At 47.5% G+C, this 18,592-nt stretch overlaps 4 protein-coding genes across 45 annotated transcripts in view; 3 read left to right on the forward strand and 1 right to left on the reverse strand.

Annotated features, from left to right (window-relative positions):
* Nucleotides 1-14,444, forward strand: part of TSR2 (TSR2 ribosome maturation factor) — a 1,158,091-nt gene extending 1,143,647 nt beyond the window's left edge. For 21 of the 42 annotated variants that reach the window (XM_050777075.1, XM_050777070.1, XM_050777072.1 and 18 more), the window contains exons 2-6: nucleotides 9,432-9,530; nucleotides 9,735-9,825; nucleotides 12,535-12,626; nucleotides 13,152-13,328; nucleotides 13,559-14,444. In XM_050777075.1, the coding sequence (XP_050633032.1) occupies nucleotides 9,450-9,530; nucleotides 9,735-9,825; nucleotides 12,535-12,626; nucleotides 13,152-13,328; nucleotides 13,559-13,693 (576 nt within the window). In that variant the 5' untranslated portion in view covers nucleotides 9,432-9,449 and the 3' untranslated portion in view covers nucleotides 13,694-14,444. Of the gene's footprint in view, nucleotides 1-9,412; nucleotides 9,531-9,734; nucleotides 9,826-12,534; nucleotides 12,627-13,151; nucleotides 13,329-13,558 lie in introns of those variants that run through there. The other 21 variants (XM_050777083.1, XM_050777090.1, XM_050777085.1 and 18 more) reach the window with 4 other exon arrangements.
* GNL3L (G protein nucleolar 3 like) overlaps nucleotides 1-18,592 on the forward strand; it is a 517,777-nt gene that overhangs the window by 376,277 nt on the left and 122,908 nt on the right. The window lies entirely within an intron of this gene.
* MAGED2 (MAGE family member D2) overlaps nucleotides 1-18,592 on the forward strand; it is a 645,534-nt gene that overhangs the window by 249,241 nt on the left and 377,701 nt on the right. The window lies entirely within an intron of this gene.
* FGD1 (FYVE, RhoGEF and PH domain containing 1) overlaps nucleotides 14,602-18,592 on the reverse strand; it is a 50,209-nt gene continuing 46,218 nt past the window's right edge. Inside the window, exons 15-18 of the mRNA XM_050776866.1 lie at nucleotides 18,255-18,380; nucleotides 17,918-18,079; nucleotides 16,425-16,568; nucleotides 14,602-15,555 (exon numbers count right to left, since the gene is read on the reverse strand). Coding sequence (XP_050632823.1) covers nucleotides 15,250-15,555; nucleotides 16,425-16,568; nucleotides 17,918-18,079; nucleotides 18,255-18,380 — 738 coding nt within the window. The 3' untranslated portion in view covers nucleotides 14,602-15,249. The remainder of the gene's footprint in view (nucleotides 15,556-16,424; nucleotides 16,569-17,917; nucleotides 18,080-18,254; nucleotides 18,381-18,592) is intronic.

Consider the following 18,592-nt stretch of genomic DNA (forward strand, 5'->3'; position numbering starts at 1 on the left):
AGTGCAGTGGAACGATCTTGGCTCACAGCAACCCCCGCCTCCCAGGTTCAAGTGATTCTCCCGCCTCAGCCTCTTAAGTAGCTGGGATTACAGGTGCACACTACCACGCCTGGCTAATTTTTGTATTTTTAGTAGAGACGGGGTTTCACCATGCTGGCCAGGCTGGCTTGAACTCCGGACCACAAATGATCTGCCCGCCTCGGCCTCCCAAAGTGCTGGGATTACAGGCGTGAGCCACCGCGCCCAGCGGCACTCAAACTCCTCAGAGAAGTCTGGGAGTTCCGAGTGAGTTCTGAGTGAGCTCAGGCATTGACTCACTCAAGAGGGCTCAGCTGGCATCAGATGTGATGGCACATAACAAAGAGACAACAAATAATGATGGCTTAAACAAGATAGAAACCTCTATTTTTCTATTTTTCTTTTCTTTTCTCTTTTTTTTTTGTTTGAGACAGAGTTTCACTCTGTTTCGATCATTGCTCTCTGCAGCCTAGACCTCCTGGGCTCAAGCAATCCTCCCACCTCAGCCTCCAGAGTAGCTGGGACTATAACCATGTGCCATGCCAGTAAATTAGTCATATCTGCTTATTATTTTTATTTTTATTTTTTGTAGAGACAGGGTCTCCCTGTTGCCCAGGCTGGTCTCAAACTCCTGGGCTCAAGTGATCCTCCCACCTTGGCCTCCCAGAGTGCTGGGATTACAGGTGTGAGCCATCGAATCTGGCTCAAACCTTTTATTTCTCTTATGTCCAAGCAGTCCTGGCCGGGCGTGGTGGCTCACACCTGTAATCCCAGCACTTTGGCAGGCCAAGGCGGGGGTGGATCACAAGGTCAAGAGATTGAGACCATCTTGGCTAATATGGTGAAACCCCGTCTCTACTACAAATACAAAAATTAGCCGGGTGTGGTGGCATGTGCCTGTAATATCAGCTACTTAGGAGGCTGAGGCAGGAGAATCACTTGAACCCAGGAGGTGGAGGTTGCAGTGAGCCCGGATTACGCCACTGCACTCCAGCCTGGCAACAGAGTGAGACTCTGTCTCGGGAAAAAAAAAAAAAAAAAAAAAGCAGTCCTAACAAACTGCTCCTTTCTTCCATTAAAAAGAATTTTTTTTCAGATAGGGTCTCACTCTGTTGCCCAGGCTGGAGTGCAGTGGCAAGATCACGACTCACTGCAGCCTCGAACTCCCTGACTCAAGCACTCCTTCCACCTCAGCCTCCCAAGTGTAGCTGGGACTATAGGAGTGCGCCACCATGCCCAGCTAATTTTTTGATTTTCTGTAGACAGGGTCCCACCACGTTGCCCAGGCTGGTTTTGAACTCCTGGGCTCAAGCAATTATCCAGGATTCTTTGAGCCAAAGTTGCCAAAGTATCCCTGCTACACTCAGTTATTGGTAGTTTTTGGCACTCAGCTGATGATGGCAAGCAATGTCTGCGCAAATACGGGGGTGGATTTCAGTACAGCAGCTGGGGCCCTTGATTAATTTCATTCCCTGTAGCTTAAGGTCTGTGAGATGAAATCTCATGGCTACCATAGGTGCATACCAGCGGTTCTCTCTGAGGATTCCGTCTAGGGCTCCTTTTGGGCTTTTTTTTTTTTTTTTTTTTTTTTTTGAGATGGAGTCTCACTCTGTCACCCAGGCTGGAGTGCAGTGGCACGATCTCGGCTCACTGCAACCTCTGCCTCCCGGGTTCAAGCGATTCTCCTGCCTCAGCCTGCCGAGTAGCTGGGACTACATGCAAGCGCCACCACGTCTGGATAATGTTTTCACTTTTTTTTTTTTTTTTTTTTTTTAAGACAGAGTCTCGCTGTGTCGCCCAGGCTGGAGTGCAGTGGCGTGACCTCAACTCACTGCAACCTCTGCCTCCCAGGTTCAAGCAATTCTCCTGCCTCAGCCTCCCAAGTAGCTGGAACTACAGGCGCCTGCCACCACGCCTGGCTAAGTTTTGTATTTTTAGTAGAGATGGGTTTTCACCATGTTGGCCAGGCTGGTCTCGAACTCCTGACCTCAAGTGATCTGCCCGCCTCGGCCTCGCAAAGTGCTCGGATTACAGGCATGAGCCACTGCGCCCGACCTTGGGCATGTTATTTCCAGGTTCAGACATTAGGTTTTCAGTCTGAGGGAAGCTGTTTCAGAACATGGGCTCAGTCTACACTTTCAGCGGGGAGCACGAGTTTGTGGCTTTAGTATGTGATGGGTCCTTCTGGGAACTCACCCTGGGCCCACTTGCAGGATATCAGTCCCAGTCCCCATACTCCTTCAAGGAGCTAAGTTTGGGGACTCAGTCCCATGGCTCTACCTAGAGGCTCATTATGGGCATTATGGGGACATGACTTTAAGGTTGAGGGTTTGCATGTTGATGGTTCACTCTTTTTTTTTTTTTTTTTTGAGACAGGGATCTGGCTCTGTCACCCATGCTGGAGTGCAGTGCTGCCACCTCTGCTCACTGCAACCTCCGCCTCCTGGGGTCAAGCTGATCCTCCAACCTCAGCCTCCAGGGTAGCTTGGAGACCGCAGGCATGTCCCACCATGTCCTGCTAATTTTTGTATTTTTTTCAGAGACAGGGTTTTGCCATGTTGCCCAGGCTCGTCTCAAACTCCTGGACTCAAGGAATCTGCCCAGATGGTTCGCTCTTGAGACACTCATTCTAGTGTTTCAGTTGGGAGAAGATTTGATATGGGAGCCTGATATTTTGTCTGACATATGACTAAGCCTCTCACTGAGTAAGTGCCAGTTTCAGAGCTCAGTCTGCTCAGGTACTAGAAGCCCAGTCTGGAGATTTTAGCCTGAGGTCAAGCCTAGGAGATATGGATGTGATGGCCTCACCTAGGGATGTCTGTCTGGTGGGCTCTGTCTTGGGATCCCAGGCTTGGTCCTAATCTGAAATTTTCTTTTCTTTTCTTTTTTGAGACAAAGTCTCACTCTGTTGCCCAAGCTAGAGTGCAGTGGTGTGATCTCGGCTTACTGCAACCTCCACCTCCCGGGTTCAAGAGATTCTCCTGCCTCAGCCTCCTGAGTAGCTGGAACTACAGGCACGCACCACCACGCCCGGCTAATTTTTGTATTTTTAGTAGAGACAGGGTTTCACTATGTTGGCCAGGCTGGTCTTGAACTCCTGACCCCGTGATCTACCCACCTTGGCCTCCCAAAGTGCTGGGATTACAGGCGTGAGCCACTGCACCCGGCTGAAATTTTCTATCTGGAAGCATCCTCTGCACATTCAATGTGGTGGTTCAACCTGCATTTTAATCTTGTAGCTCAGCCTGAGGTGTCATACTGAGAGCTGAGTTTGGGATACACGGACTTATAAAGCATTATGCATAGAATTTTGGGGTGTCTGTATCTTTCTTCCCTCCCTCCCTCCCTTCCTTCCTTATTTTTTATTTTTTAATTTTTATGGATTCTCACTCTGTTGCCCAGGCTGGAGTGCAGTGGTGCCATGTCAGCTCACTGCAACCTCTGCCTCCGAGTTCAAGAAATTCCCCTGCTTCAGCCTCCTGAGTAGAGTAGCTGGGACTACAGCTGTGCACCACCATGCCCGGCTAATTTCTGTATTTTTAGTAGAGACAGAGTTTCAGCATTTTAGTCAGGCTGGTCTCGCACTCCTGACCTCAGGTGATCGCCTGCCTTGGCCTCCTGAAGTGCTGGGAGTACAGGCGTGAGCCACCGTACCTGGCCTGATTGCAATTTTAAAATTGGGAAACAAATATGCAATTTGGAATGGTGTTTTTGTAATATTTTGATAACTGTATTTTACCATACTTGACTTCCTTTGTGAACCTATATTTTATTGTATGCATTTAGAAACATTATTCTGGGCTAGGCTCATGCCTGTATTCCCAGCACTTTCGGAGGCTGAGGGAGGATTACTTAAGCCCAGGAGTTTGAGACCAGCCTGAGCAACATAGTAAGAACCTGGTCTCTGCAAAAGAATTTTTTTTTTTTTTTTTTGGAGACGGAATCTGGCTCTGTGGCCCAGGCTGGAGTGCAGTGGCACGATCTCGGCTCACTGAAACCTCCACCTCCCGAGTTCAAGCGATTCTCCTGCCTCAGAAATTTTAAAATAAAATAAAAACATTCTGTGAAGAGTTATATTGACTTTACCAGATTGCCAATGGGAGTTCAAGTCACAAAAAAGGTGAAGACGTTTGGTACTTAGGATACTCGGCCTTGGACTTCAGTCTCAAAGCTAAATCTCAGGGTTCATTCAGAGGCCTTGGTTTGTTACAACCCGGAGAGGGACTCCAAGTGTGGGGATATCTAGCAGGCCTATTCTCTCTGTGTATGTTTGAGGCCTCAGACTGTGGGAACTTGAACTGAGGTTTTCAATATCTTCATTTGGGCCTCTCTGAACTCAATCTATGTTGCTGACTCTACAAAAATTGAGTCTCTGGAGCTACTGAGGAGGCTATGCCCCTGAGGTTCTCAGTCTGGAACTACTCTAATTATCATCACATACCATGTTGCTTCCTGCCTCTGTGTATTTGCACACATTTTTTCCCCTGCACAGAAGGCTCTTTCCTCCTTTCAGTAACACCTTCCACCCCCATACACACACACTCCCCATCACCCAGCAAAATTCTCCTCAAACTTTAAAAATCAGCACATGTGTCATCTCCTCCGAGAGGCCTGCCACAACCCCCAAGGCTGGGTCAGGGACCCTCTGCTGAACTCCCATGAGTCCCTGTGCTCCTTTCTCCCTGGGCATTGCACAGAGATAGATTTATTGTAGAACTAATCAGTCTTAAGCCTCAGGGCCCCACACTTGCACAGGCCACTTCCAGGTCTTTGGTTATTGAGCCTGGTCTATTTAAAGAGCGTTTAAGAGTTGTCACTGCGCAAGAGAAGTTAAAATAACCTGAAATCTTACAGCTCACATGTAAAAGAAACTAGAAATTTTCCCAAGTTTGACAAAAAGCTTAAAATGTACATTACTAATAATGAGTTGTGAAATTGAAACTTTTCTAAAATACCAATAATAAAAAATTTTACCCAACTGAATTGAAATCAATTGAATTCTTTGTGTTCTCTCTAGAAAATATAAAATACTTGTCATATGAAGAGTTCTATAAACTCTTTGATATCAAAAAATGTAGAAAAATTAGTAGAGAGGTGAATCAGGTAATTAATAAGAGTATTTTATTTTGGCCGGGCATGGTGGCTCACGCCTGTAATCCCAGCACTTTGGGATGCTGAGGCAGGCGGCTCACCTGAGGTCAGGAGTTTGAGAACAACCTAGCCAACATGGTGAAACCTTGCCTCTACAAAACAAAAACAAAATAACATTTTATTTTTCTGGGTTAGAAGATGTTTGTGACATTTGTCAGTTTTTAAAAATTTGTAATTTGTAAATTAGATTTCTAATTTTAAGGAAATACTTTCATCAATAAATCAACAAATAAGTAAAGTGTGCAATTCAATGGCTTTTAGTATAGTTTCTTCTGATTTGCTCCTTGGCTTTCTCCTTAGCTTTCTCACTGTGTGTTCACATAGTTGTCCCAGTGTATACACCTCTCTGGTGTCCCTCTTTGCCTGTATCCTCATCTCCTCTTATTATTATATTTTGTTGTTTTTTTGTTTTTGAGACGGGGCTTGTTCTGTCGTTCATGCTGGAGTGCAGTGGTACAATCATGGCTCACGGCAGCCTCAATCTCCTGGACTCAAGTGATCCTCCCTCCTCAGCCTCCTGAGAAACTGGGACTATAGCCATCATACCCAGCTAATTTAAAAAATTTTTTTTTTGTAGAGATGGGGGTCTTGCTTCGTTGCACAGGATGGTCTTGAACTCCTGGCCTCAAGCAATCTGAGCCATTGCACCGAGTTCTAATCTCCCTTTCTTTATAAGGACATCAGTCATAATGGATTAGGGTCCACCCATACAACCTCATTTTACCTTAATTACCTTTTTAAAGGCTCTATCTCCCAATACGGTCACATTCTGAGGTACTGGGGATTAGGGTTTCTACATATGAATCTGGGGGGTGGTGGACACAATTTAGCTCATAACAGCAACCATTACCTCATCTAATTTTTAGAACACTTTCAACACCCCCAAAAGTAGCCCTGAAGCCATTCAGAAGTCACACTCTATTCTTTCCCCATCCAAGCCCTGGGCAACCATTCATCTGTTTTCTGTCTCTATAGATTTACCTATTCTGTATATTTCATATAAATGGTATCATACAATATGTGGTCTTTTTTGACTGGTCGGTAATTATACGTCCTCTTTCATTCCTGATTTCAGTAATTTGAGTCTTCTTTCTTTTATTTCTTCCTCAGTCTAGCTAAAGGTTTGTAAATTTTGTTGATCTTTTCAAATAACTGACTTGGCCAGGTGCAGTTGCTCACGCCTGTAATCCCAGGATTTTGAGAGGCGAGGCAGGTGGATCGCTTGAAACCAGGAGTTCAAGACCAGCCTGGGCAACAAAGTGAGACACCTCCTCCCAACACACACACACACACACACACACACACACACACACACACACACACACACACACACTACCCAGGCAGGGTGGCCTATTCCTGTAGTCCCAGCTAATCAGGAGGCGGAGGCAGGAGGGTCCTTTGAGCCCAGGAGTTTGAGGCTGCAGTGAGCAATGTTTGTGCCATTGCATTCCAGCCTGGGCAACAAAAAAAGACTTCATCTCTAAAAAACAATAACCACCCAGGTCCGGTGACTCACGCCTCTAATCCAAACACTTGGGAAGGCTGAGGTGGGCAGATCACTTGAGGTCAGGAGTTCGAGACCAGCCTGGTCAACATGGTGTAACCCTGTCTCTACTAAAAATACAAAAATTTTTAGTAGAGGGGCATGGTGGCATGTGCCTGTAATCCCAGCGACTCTGGAGGTTGAGGCAGGAGACTCTTTTGAACGTGGGGGAGGTTGTAGTGAGCTGAGATTGCACCACTGCACTTCAGCCTGGGTGACAGTGCCAGACTCCATCTAAAAACAAACAAACAAACAAACAAAAACAACAACTGACTTTTGCTTTCACTGTTTTTTCTTTTCTCTATTGTTTTTCAATTCTCTATTTCATTTATTTCTGTTCTAATATTTATTATCTCCTTTCTTATGCTTGCCTTGGGATTACTTTGCTCTTCTTTTTCTGGTTTCGTGAAGTGGGAGCATAGGTTATTAATTTGATATCATTCTTTCATTTTTATTTTTTTGAGGCAGGGTCTTGCTCTGTCCCCCATGCTGGAGTGCAGTGGCACAATCACGGCTCACTGCAGGCTTGAACTCCCAGGCTCACCATCCTCTCACCTCAGCCTCCTGAGTGGCTGGTACTACACGCATATGCCACAATGCTCATCTAATTTTGTTTGTTTGTTTGAGACAGAGTCTCACTGTGTCACCCAGGCTGGAGTGCAGTGGAGTGATCTCAGCTCACTACAACCTCTGCCTCCCGGGTTCAAGCGATTCTCGTGCTTCAGCCTCCCAAGTAGCTGGGATTGCAGGTGTGTGTCACCATGCCCGGCTAACTTTTGCATTTTTAGTAGAGACAGGGTTTGTCCATATTGGCCATGCTGGTCTCAAACTCCTGACCTCAGGTGATCTGCCCGCGCAAAGTGCGGGAATTATAGGTGTGAGCCACCATGCCTGGCCTAGTTTTCAAATTTATTTATTTATTTATTTATTTATTTAGAGACAGAGCCTCACTCTGTCTCCCAGGCTGCAGTGCAACAGCACCATCTCAGCTCACTGCAACCTCCACCTCCCAGGTTCAAGCCATTCTCCTGCCTCAGCCTCCCAAGTAGCTGGGATTACAGGTGCTTGCCACCATGCCCGGCTAATTGTTGTATTTTTAGTAGAGATGGGGTTTCACCATGTTGGCCAGGCTGGTCTCAAACTCCTGACCTCAAGTGATCTGCCTGCCTCGGCCTCCCAAAGTGCTGTGATTACAAGCGTGAGCCACCACACTTGGCCTAATTTTTAAAATTGTTTTTAGAGATGGGGGTCTCACTATGTTGCCCATGCTGGTCTCGAACTCCTGAGCTCAAGTCATCCTCCCACATTAACCTCCCAAAGTGCTGGGATTACAGGCATGAGCCACCATGTCCGGCTCTTCTTTTTAAATATGCATGTTTACAACTAAAGATTTCCCTCTAAGTGTTGCTTTAGCTGCATCTCATGCATTTTGTTTTCATTCATTTAAAAGTGTTTTCTAATTTTCTTTGTGATTTTTTTTCTTTGACCCATTTGTTGCTTAGCAGTGTGTTAATTTCCACATGTTTGTGAATTTTGTAAGTTTATTTTTACTGATTTTTAACTTCTTTCCATTGTGGTCAGACAACATACTTTGTATGTTCAATCCTGTTAAATCTATTGAGGCCTATTGTATGGCCTAGTGTATGATCTGTTCTGGAGAATGTTCTTGTGCACTTCAGAAAAACGTACAGTTATCCCTGGGTATCTGTGGGAGACTGGTTCCACGACCTCCGGAGAACACCAAAATTCATGGATGCTCAAGTCTCTGATATAAAATGACATAGTATTTGCGTATAACCTATGAATATCCTACTGTGTGCTTTAAATTATTTCCAGGTGTGACTCACGTCTATAAATAATCCCAGCAATTTGGGAGGCCTAGGCAAGTGGTTAAGCCCAGGAGTTCGAGACCAGCCTGGGCAACATGGCGAAACCTGTCTCTACTAAAAACACAAAAATTAGCCGGGAGTGGTGGTGGGCACCTGTAATCTCAGATACTCCGGAGGCTGAGGCACGAGAATTGCTTGAAACCGGGAGGTGGAGGTTGCAGTCAGCCGAGATGGCGCCACTGCACTCCAGCCTGGGCCACGGAGTGACACTCAGTCTCAAAAATAAATAAATAAATAAAAATAAATAAATAAATAAATAATTTCCAGGTTACTTATAATGCCTAATAAAGTGTAAATGCTATGTATATAGTTGTTATACTCTATTGTTTAGGGGAATAATATCAAGAAAAAAGTATGTACATGTTCAGTGCAGATGCATTTTTTTTCCTGAATATTTTCCATCTGAGGTTGGTTGAATTCACGGATGTGGACTGCCCCCCATAGGGAGAGCTAATTGTATTTTACTGTTGTTTGTCGCAGTATTCTATGCAGATGTTAAGATGCTTTTTTTAAATGCAGAGTTTTAAGGCTATACTCACTGAGTCCTCTGCCCCAGGGCCTAGAATCTGTATCTGTAATAAGTTCCCCACATATTTCCTCCGCAGTACCCACGGATCCGGAAACCATGGCCCCACACGTCCTTCAGGTCTGGTGTCCTTTGATTGAAGTGAGTGACTCTGGTGGTGTCATTGATCGCTCTGACAGATTTTTCTTTTGCTCTAGTCTTGCTGCCAGGTCTGCGGAAAAGAGAATCCTGTGTTCTCAGGCTCGGCTTGCGTCTCATTCTGCCTGGGCCGAGCTACGGAGGGATTGGGCCGCCGGGACGTCACGTGGACCGGGGCCGGATAATGGCGGGCGCTGCAGAAGATGCGCGAGCTCTTTTCCGGGCTGGGGTCTGCGCGGCCCTGGAGGCCTGGCCGGCCTTGCAGGTCAGTGGGACCAGGGCAAGGTCAAGGTTGGGGCCAGGGCAAGGTCAAGGTTAGGGCCAGGGGCAGAACAGGAGTTGGTTGGGCTAGGTGCCTGAGGCTTGGCTAGGCGGCGTAAGAGGAGTTGGCTGGGCGGCGTAAGCGGCCTCCAGGCAACTCCAAGTCTGCTCCCAAGTTGACGTGATGGGCTTGGACCTGTGTTTACAGATCGCTGTGGAGAATGGCTTCGGGGGTGTGCACAGCCAGGAGAAGGCCAAGTGGCTGGGGGGTGCAGTGGAGGATTACTTCATGCGCAATGGTGAGTGAATGTGAGGCGCTGCGACCCGCCTGTGTGGGGGTGTGGAGAGGAGCCCCATCCCGCAGAGCCTGCATTTCCTCTCGAGCAGTTGTGGATTGGTACCTAAAGGCGAGGTGGAATGAATTCAGTTTTTGGAGTCAGAATCCTGGATTCCAGTGCTTTACGGGCTGTGCCACTGACTCGTGGGATTACTCTGGACAAGGCAATTTACCTCCCTGAGACTCCGTTTCCTTGTTCCTAAAATGCGTATAAAAGTATCCACCACAGCGCTGTACAGTAGAAATATTATGCTAGTCACATGTAATTTAAATTTTTTAGTAGCCACTTTAATAAAGCAAAAAGCAGATGAAACCAATATTGTATACGAAATATTTCAACATGTAATCAGTATAAAACATTGAGATATCTTACATTTTTTAGTATTGTTTTCAAAATCTGGTATTTTACAGTTTTAGCACATTTCGATTTGGCCTAGCCATATTTCAAGCCCTCAGTAACCACCTGTGGCTGTTTGGACAGCAAAGATCTTCACTGTAGGCTTGTCTTGAGGGATATACAAGAACAAGAGGCCCAGTAGAGGGCCTGTTGCATAGTATGGTTTTAAAAAAAGCCTTCATTCAATTTCTAGCTTTGGAGATGACATTAGGCACAGTCATCTCTCTCAAGAAAGTATACTATCCAGTGAGGATCCACACACGTAAATAGTTACAACATTGATAGATTTTCTGATAAAGAGGAGCTCAGTGTGCATGGGGTAACAGGCTGGGGAGACAGGTTCTCAGTGGAGGTGGTGAATTGGGCTGGATCTTAATGAGAAGGAGTTAACTAGGTGGGGGAAGCAGAGAGACAGCAATACTCAAGTTCTGTGGCATGAGGGTATAATGTGTTATATTTGGAAAGTAGCAGGGAGCTCAGTATTGGAGTATGGGTGTGTGTGCATGGGGGTGGGTGGAGGAGTGGTAGAGAATGAAGCTGGGGTATGGGAAGCCCCCCTGAAAAGCATAAGACATGGAAGCCCTTATGTGCCTTTGATTTTATCATTTAGGCCAGTGTTTGCCAAAATTCAGGCTAACTAGTCCTGTTAGATGTTCAGTGAAGAAGCTTCTCCAGTCACGTTATGTAAGAAAAACTCTTTTCTTCTGCTCCCACTGAAAAGTCTCAACACTCATGAACATATTAAAGGCTTGGGTAAGAATAAGAACCACTAAAAAACCTGTTTGCTTTTGTTTCTCATTAGCTTTCTATGGATAGTGTCCCTTAAGACCCAGCAGAACAGATATTTCTCAAAGGCAAACTATGAAACACTGCAGTAGGTGGTAAAAATTCGTGGGCAGGTTCTAAGGTGAGAAATAGGGTGGGATTTGCTGGCTAGAAAGTTCAGGAAGTAATCAGTATGAAGCATAGCCTGGAGAGGGAAAGACTAATGAGAATGCTGTTTTTGTCTGGACACTGATGAGGCCTGAAGTAGGACAGTGGCAACAGGCATGGAAAAGAAGGGGTGGAATAGGGCCTTGGAGATTGGTTGGCTGTAGACAGGGAGGGAAAAAGAGGCAAGTTCCTGGTTTGAGTTGATGGGTGGATTAGGTGTCTTTTCACGGAGTAGAGGAACCCTGGAGGATGCGAAGCAGGTTCAAAGAGTGAGGTGATGAGTCTGGCTTTGGATATGGAGGATTTGCGGCATCTGTGAAATGTTCAGTCACAGAGTAGTCTCAGTTGGAGATAAATTTGGGGGATATTAAGTTTGAGTGGTAGGCAAAACCAAGAGTGTGGATGAGCTCTCCCAGGGAAAGCACATAGAGGGGAGAGGGCTAGGAGCTTTGTGGAAGACTTTCTTGAGATACTCTCTAATTCAGAAAAAGTAGAGCATAGGCCCATAGGTAACTGAAGCCCAGAGAGGAAGGTGGCTCGGTCAGAGTCACACAGTAGGATGTCAGTGTCAAGGCTATGGTGATTTCATCATTGGAATTACTATGTCCATTTCTTCTTAACTATCCCATTGGTCTGTGGCTTCTTTTTATCAGTGGAACCACAGTTGTGAAGGTTCTCTACACTTCAAAAACTTCAGCTTTTACATGACACAAATTAACATGGATTATGGATCTTCACTGTGCTAGGCATTGTGTTGGATGGTTCCTCCTAACAGACCTTTGAGGAGGCCACCATTAGCCCCACTTTACAGATGAGAAAACTGAGGCTCAGAAAGAAGTAGCTTGCTCAAGGTCTCATAGAGGGAAGGCTAGTTAGAATAGGCCAGATGAAAGAGGGTGAGTGTAGGGCTAGGAGTTGTGGAAAGAGGCCTTGGTAGGAAGAGATTGGAAATGAGGTATTAATATTTAGTGGTTCTTTAAAAACTTATGTTAAAACCCGGAATGCAGAACACTTTAGCAGATAAAAGGCAGGATGGAAGAGATTGGAAATGAGGTATTAATATTTAGTGGTTCTTAAAAAATTATGTTAAAACCCGGAATGCAGAACACTTTAGCAGATAAAAGGCAGGATGGAAGAGATTGGAAATGAGGTATTAATATTTAGTGGTTCTTAAAAAATTATGTTAAAACCTGGAATGCAGAACACTTTAGCAGATAAAAGGCTTACTGTGCCTTTACCCACCCAAGTTGCAGATCCACCAAGTAGATATTGAAGAGCAGTGGGCAGGGGTGATGAAGTTGGCTGGTCTTTGACTCAAGGGCCCTGTCCTTTTCTACTTAGCTGACTTGGAGCTAGATGAGGTGGAAGACTTCCTTGGAGAGCTGTTGACCAATGAGTTTGATACAGTCGTGGAAGATGGGAGTCTGCCCCAGGTGAGCTTACCATGGGCACAACTGCAGTCTCCCTACCTGCAGTCTTTCTTCTCCCCAACTGTCTGTTTTGGGCCAAAACTCTTGACTGTGACTCTCTGTTGCCTAGAGGAACAAGTGTGGCCTTTCCAAACCCTGCCTTCTTTTATTTCTTTCTATACATCATTCCCATCCAGGCCTGTTCCTCACCTCCATCCCAAGGGCAGGCCAGGCCAGGCCAGTCCAGATCCATTTTGGCTCCCCAATAAGATTACCTGCCCTTTTACATCTTCTTTCTTTCAAAGCCCAGTTCTAGAGCCTTCCCTGCTAGTTAGGCCCTCTTTTGCTGCTTTAGGCCCTCATGTCATGCGTTAGGCCCTCATTTGAGCCCTTCATATGTGGTTGCTTCATTGGTTAATTCCTTGGGGAGGAAAGAGCCCTGTTCTCTTCTGGAAATATCCAACCTACTCCCGACTGTTGCTTCAAAATGGGCTGTTTGTATAGTAGATTCTCTGGAAAATCCAAACTGGTTGAATATTTTCTTGGTAGGTGAGCCAGCAACTGCAGACCATGTTCCACCACTTCCAGAGGGGTGACGGGGCTGCTCTGAGGGAGATGGCCTCTCGCATCACTCAAAGAAAATGCAAGGTCACAGCCACTGCACTTAAGACAGCTAAAGAGACTGATGAGGATGAAGATGATGTGGACAGTGTGGAAGAGATGGAGGTGAAGTGGGTGCCCCCTGGGTTGGGGATGCAGATGTTTTCAATTTTCTGGGAGAGCAGCTAGATTCACAGGGAAGTGATAAGGGGATGGTGGTGGTTGGTGATAGTAGTGGTATCCAAAGAGGGCAGGGAAGTTTCCTAAAGTTACACAGCCAATCCTGGAAAAACTGGAGCAGAGCCTGGGTCTCCAGTGGCCAGTGTATTCAGCTCTCTTTTAAATCTCCCCTCCAGGTCACAGCTACGAATGATGGGGCTGCTACAGATGGGGTCTGCTCCCAGCCTGAACCCTCTGATCCAGACGCTCAGACTATTAAGGAAGAGGATATAGTGGAAGATGGCTGGACCATTGTCCGGAGAAAAAAATGAGTGGGCATGGTTGGAAATGGCTTTGGGCCCTTATTTGCTAGTTCTGAGAGTTGTCTGTAGGGTTTTTTTTTTTTTTTGAGGATTGTAGACCTGTGGACTGGTTACCCCATCTCTACCCTCTCCCCTGTTCCCCTGTCTAGCTCCCTCCAGGGCAAGGAAACCCTAGGGTCCTTGGTCTTGGGGGTGGGGGGACCTTGTCCAGCACATTCCCTTGGGCCTTTAGTTAACATCTGAGTGACGAAGCCGGGTTCCCCAGTACAGTGTCTTTTGGGTGCAGTCATTGTGAGGAAGGGGATGAGTGAGTGTGGGTGTGGCTGGAGGAGGATCTAGATGCCAGTGGACGGTGGGCAGGTGGATTTGGGGAGGACAGGACCAGCAGCAGCAGCAGTACTCAGTGATAGGGGGCTGGCTGGGTCAGGAATGTGAGATGAACATGCAAGTGGAAGGGAGAATAGGTGAAGATGTGAACGAAAGTAGCTCTGGAGCCTTTCCCTTACCCCACCCCCCACACACGCAACAACTCTGTACCCCTGCCCAGAACTTGGAACCTCCCAGGAATGCTGCCTTCCTGCAGCCCAGCCTCCAGCCCTGGGTTCCCTCAGGAATTCGAAGACCTTGGCTAGGTGGTGAGCTTGGAAGGGCTGGGCTTTGCTTTCTGTCTCCTGTAACCTCTTTCCTTACTCCTTATCCCATCCCATTTGAGTTCAGGAGTGAGGCTTAAGATCTTAATAAATAATACCTTACTGCTTAACCTGTGGCTTGACCTGTGAGGAGTAGCCTTCAAATCCACCTTCTGGGAGCTGAGCTTCAGAGTTTACAAGGGAGCGGTTTTCTGAGCCCACCCTAGCAGCCTGGTACTTCGGACAACCAAACAGATGGACGAACGGAGCACAGCAGTGCTATGAAAGTTACTGTAAGCCTGAAATAAACTGTATTTTTCTTTAAAAAAAAAAACAAAAAAACAAAAAAAACGAGTATCCATTGTCTTCCCCCCGTTCCCCTGTCCTGCCCGGTGGCCCTGCCATGGGTCTGGACGATAAAATACTGGGTAGCCTTGGGGCCGGGTCGAAGCTGTAAGCCATGGGAGAGGCAGGAGAGGTCTAGTTGCCACCCCACGTGGAGTTGTACGTGTGAAGACACTGGCTGAGGAGGCAGGGGTGGGTCGGGGCCCCAGGGTCAGTGGCAGAGCTGGCAGTTGAATCCAGGTCTCCTACCTCTGGTGCTTTGTGGGGAATTGGGTGGAGGCAGGATCTGTGCTAGGGTATTGAGGGATGAGGGAGAAAAACGACCTAATTCAGGTGGGTCTAGCAATGGCTCCCACCCTCTCTGGGGACAGGGATTAATAAAAATTAACATCACTGTAGGAATATATTTTTTAAAAGCCCACGTTTTGTGAAAAGATGAATTAAAAAACCCAAGACCCAGCATTCGGGATTGAAAGTGCCCGTGATGGGAGTTCAAGTATTGACTGAGCTGGGAGGGAAGGGGCTAGAGCCCCCAATCAGACATGGGCAGCTAGAGTGTGGGGTGGGGGCTCCCAGTTTGCCCCAAACCCTCTAGGTCTTGTCTCGGGTCTGGGGGGATTCGGGGGGTTCAGCAGTGGCTCCTAAAGCAGCCACCGGTGCCTCCTCCATCTCCCTGTCCTCAGACAGTGTGGGCCCCGGGCAGAACGTGTCCCCTCGGCCCGCCCGGCCAAGCACAGCCATCCAGCGTCGCTGTAGTTCCTCTGTCTCAGGGCTGAAGTACCAGCTGAGGTGGCTCTGGGTAATCTTGAAGACATGCCTTCTGTCAGGCCGCTCCCCTGCCTCGGGTGGTCCCACCTCGAAGCCAATGAGGGGCAGGCTGCGCTGGGCTTTCACATCCTGCGGGGAGGAGGGACAGAGCTGGGGCCACCTTGGGGCTAGACCTTTCCCCCTGCCCCAGCTTCTAACTGGTTTTGCATATGCTCTTGTCTTCTTCCCCTACTCAGGAACCTTCCGTGGCTCCAGTGTTATCAACAGGAACATGTCAGAACTGGGGCTAAAATGCAGGCTGGTTTAAATACCTGTCTCCCCCCGCCCCTGCCTCTTCCCACAAAACTGCTGGGCTAATCTCTTTAGCATACCAAATAATGTTTTCAGGCCTTTGTCTATGCTATTGCCTCTATCTGCATACTTTTTATTTTATTTTTTTGAGACTCTTGCCCTGTTGCACAGGCTGGAGTGCAGTGGCATGAACTTGGCTTACTGCAACCTCCACCTCCCGGGTTCAAGCAATTCTCCTGCCTCAGTTTCCTGAGTAGCTGGGACTACAGGTACACGTCACCATGCCAGGCTAATTTTTGTATTTTTAGTACAGAAGGGATTTCACCATGTTGGCCAGGCTGTTCTTGAACTCCTGATCTCAGGTGATCCACCTGCCTCGGCCTCTCACAGTGCTGGGATTATAGGCGTGAGCCACCGTGCTTGGCCCCATCTGCATACTCTTACCCACTCCAAATTGGACCTAGCAGTTCCCCATCTCTACTCCTTCCAGGAAGCCAGGCCCACAACTCAACCTGGTTTTCCCTACATACCACAACCACTCTTTGTCTCTAGCCAGTCATTGTCTCTCAAGGGTTGGGGTTCTGATTTCCTCTTAGAGATAGTCTCACCTTATCTTCCAAAGCCAAGGAGAGGTCAATGACTGGAGGTAAGGGGGTACCCTGGCTTTGCCAGGTGGCTGAAAGGACCCAAAGGAGTAGGATGCATACCTGAGGGGCTCCGTAGATATACAGCACCAAAGGTTCATTTTCAGGGACCACGAACCATGCCTTGTGCCATCCTTTGCCACCCTTCTCCATGTAGTGCAGGAAGCTGCAGATGACACTGTTCTCCGCAGCCACCGAGGCCTGTTTCTGTGGCCAGAGACACAGGACATCGATGTTGACAGAAGGCCTAGCCTGGCTCCTCCTGGCTTTAATGCCTCCTCAGTGTAGGGACTGCTATTCCCATCTCAGATGAAGACGCTCAAGCTCAGGTGGCAGGAGTGATTTGTCCAGTGCCACCCAGTGAATCAGCTAGAGCTAAGATTCAAAGCTAGGTTTGTCTGCCTCATTTGGGCAACGGCTGCTGCCTCTACTGGCCAGTGGAAGGAGTGTGTAGATCTCAGTCAGGCATTCATTCCTCAAGCCATTCACACATTTAGGCCTCATGTTTTCTTCTGTCTTTCATCACTCATCCATTTTCTACACTCAGTGAGAGGTAATCTAGCATTGTGGTTTTAAGGGGGTATGTGGGTGGTTAATGAAGTCTGGCTTAGAATCCCAGCTCTAGATGAAAATGTATTGACTTGGAAGGAGAGCAAAGAGGGCCGATGTGAGAATTAAATGAATTAATATATGCAAAGTGCTTAGAATAGTTGCTGGCACAGGGTAAGTACTCTTTTAAGTGTTAAATAAATACCTAGATTTATTTTTTAAAAACCTCCAAAATGTGTGTTTGTGCATATATGCCTAGAAAGATAGGATAAGCCCTAACAGTGGTTAACTTTTGGGTAGAAGGGATATGGTATTTTATTATTTTTTGTTTATATTGTTTTACTTACCCTACACTTTGTAGTAACAGAAGACAATTTTTAATTTTTTTTTTTTTTTTTTTTTTTGAGACGGAGTTTCGCTCTTGTTGCCCAGGCTGGAGTACAATGGCGCGATCTTGGCTCACTGCAACCTCCGCTTCCCAGGTTCAAGCAATTCGCCTGCCTCAGCCTTCCCGAGTAGCTGGGATTACAGGCATGTGCCACCTTGCCTGGCTAGTTTTGTGTTTTTAGTAGAGACGGGGTTTCTCCATGTTGGTCAGGCTGGTCCTGAACTCCCAACCTCAGATGATCCGCCTGCCTCAGCCTCCCAAAGTTCTGGGATTACAGGCATGAGCCACCACGCCCGGCCAATTTTTTAATTAAAAAAAAAAAATCCAGTGCTGCCACTTATTTGCTGTGTAATTTGGGCAAATGACCCCTCTGGGCCTCAGTTTCCTCGTTTGTAAAAGAGAACAATAGCATGAGCAGATTAGTTACTGTGGGGATTAAATGTCTAAGTACTTAAAGATGACTGTCTTTCATTCGCTCTTGTCCTCATTTTACTCACTCCAAGCCTGGGTCCCTTGATCACTACTGTTTCCCAGCTACTCGGACCTCCTCAGTCTCACTGGGTAGAGTTGGAGCCCATTTGCCCACTGTGGGAGACTTAGTCAGGGGCCTGGCTCTTACCTCCAGGATGGACCTCCGGCGCTGGGGTGTGTGCTGGCTGCAGGCTGGACTGCTCCCAGGCACCCCGTGCAAGGCCACATAGCAATCAGTGCACACACGGTTGGAGCGGTTGTTGTCATAGACGAGGCGGGCCCGGAACTCGGAGCACTTCCCACAAACCACCTGGGGTGGCAAGTGGGCAAGAGCAGCCTGATTCCAGCGGGTCTTCCCTTCAGCATACCAACTCCCACAGCAGACTTGCGGCCTCCCACCACTTGGAGGGTACCCACTCTGCAGTGGGCCTTTGGGCTGCCAGGCTGTCCCCTCCCTAGCTCTGCCCCTGCCTCCCAACACTCACATGCCCGCAGGCCTTGCAGTGGTGCCTGCGTTTGGTGATAGAATTGAAGGGCTCCTGGCAGCGCATGCACATGGTGACTTCCTTTTCCCGGATGGGCGTAGGTGCCCGCTTCCCAAGATCCACGTTCTGTGGGGAGGGCCAGGTCTCAGGTCAGAGACAGCTACTCCCCAACCCAGTCCAGCCAGCCCTTGTTCCTCCTCCAAGGCTTGGATTATCATGGGGTGGGGATGGGCTGGGGGTAGGGGGAGCAGCCACATTCAGAAGACCTGCCTTTAAGTCCTGGCTCTGCTCCTAGCTACTGTGCTACTGAAGACAAGTCATTTCTATTATACTTTCTG

This window comes from Macaca thibetana, chromosome X (genome assembly GCF_024542745.1).
Source record: "Macaca thibetana thibetana isolate TM-01 chromosome X, ASM2454274v1, whole genome shotgun sequence".
Classification (NCBI taxonomy): Eukaryota; Metazoa; Chordata; class Mammalia; order Primates; family Cercopithecidae; genus Macaca; species Macaca thibetana.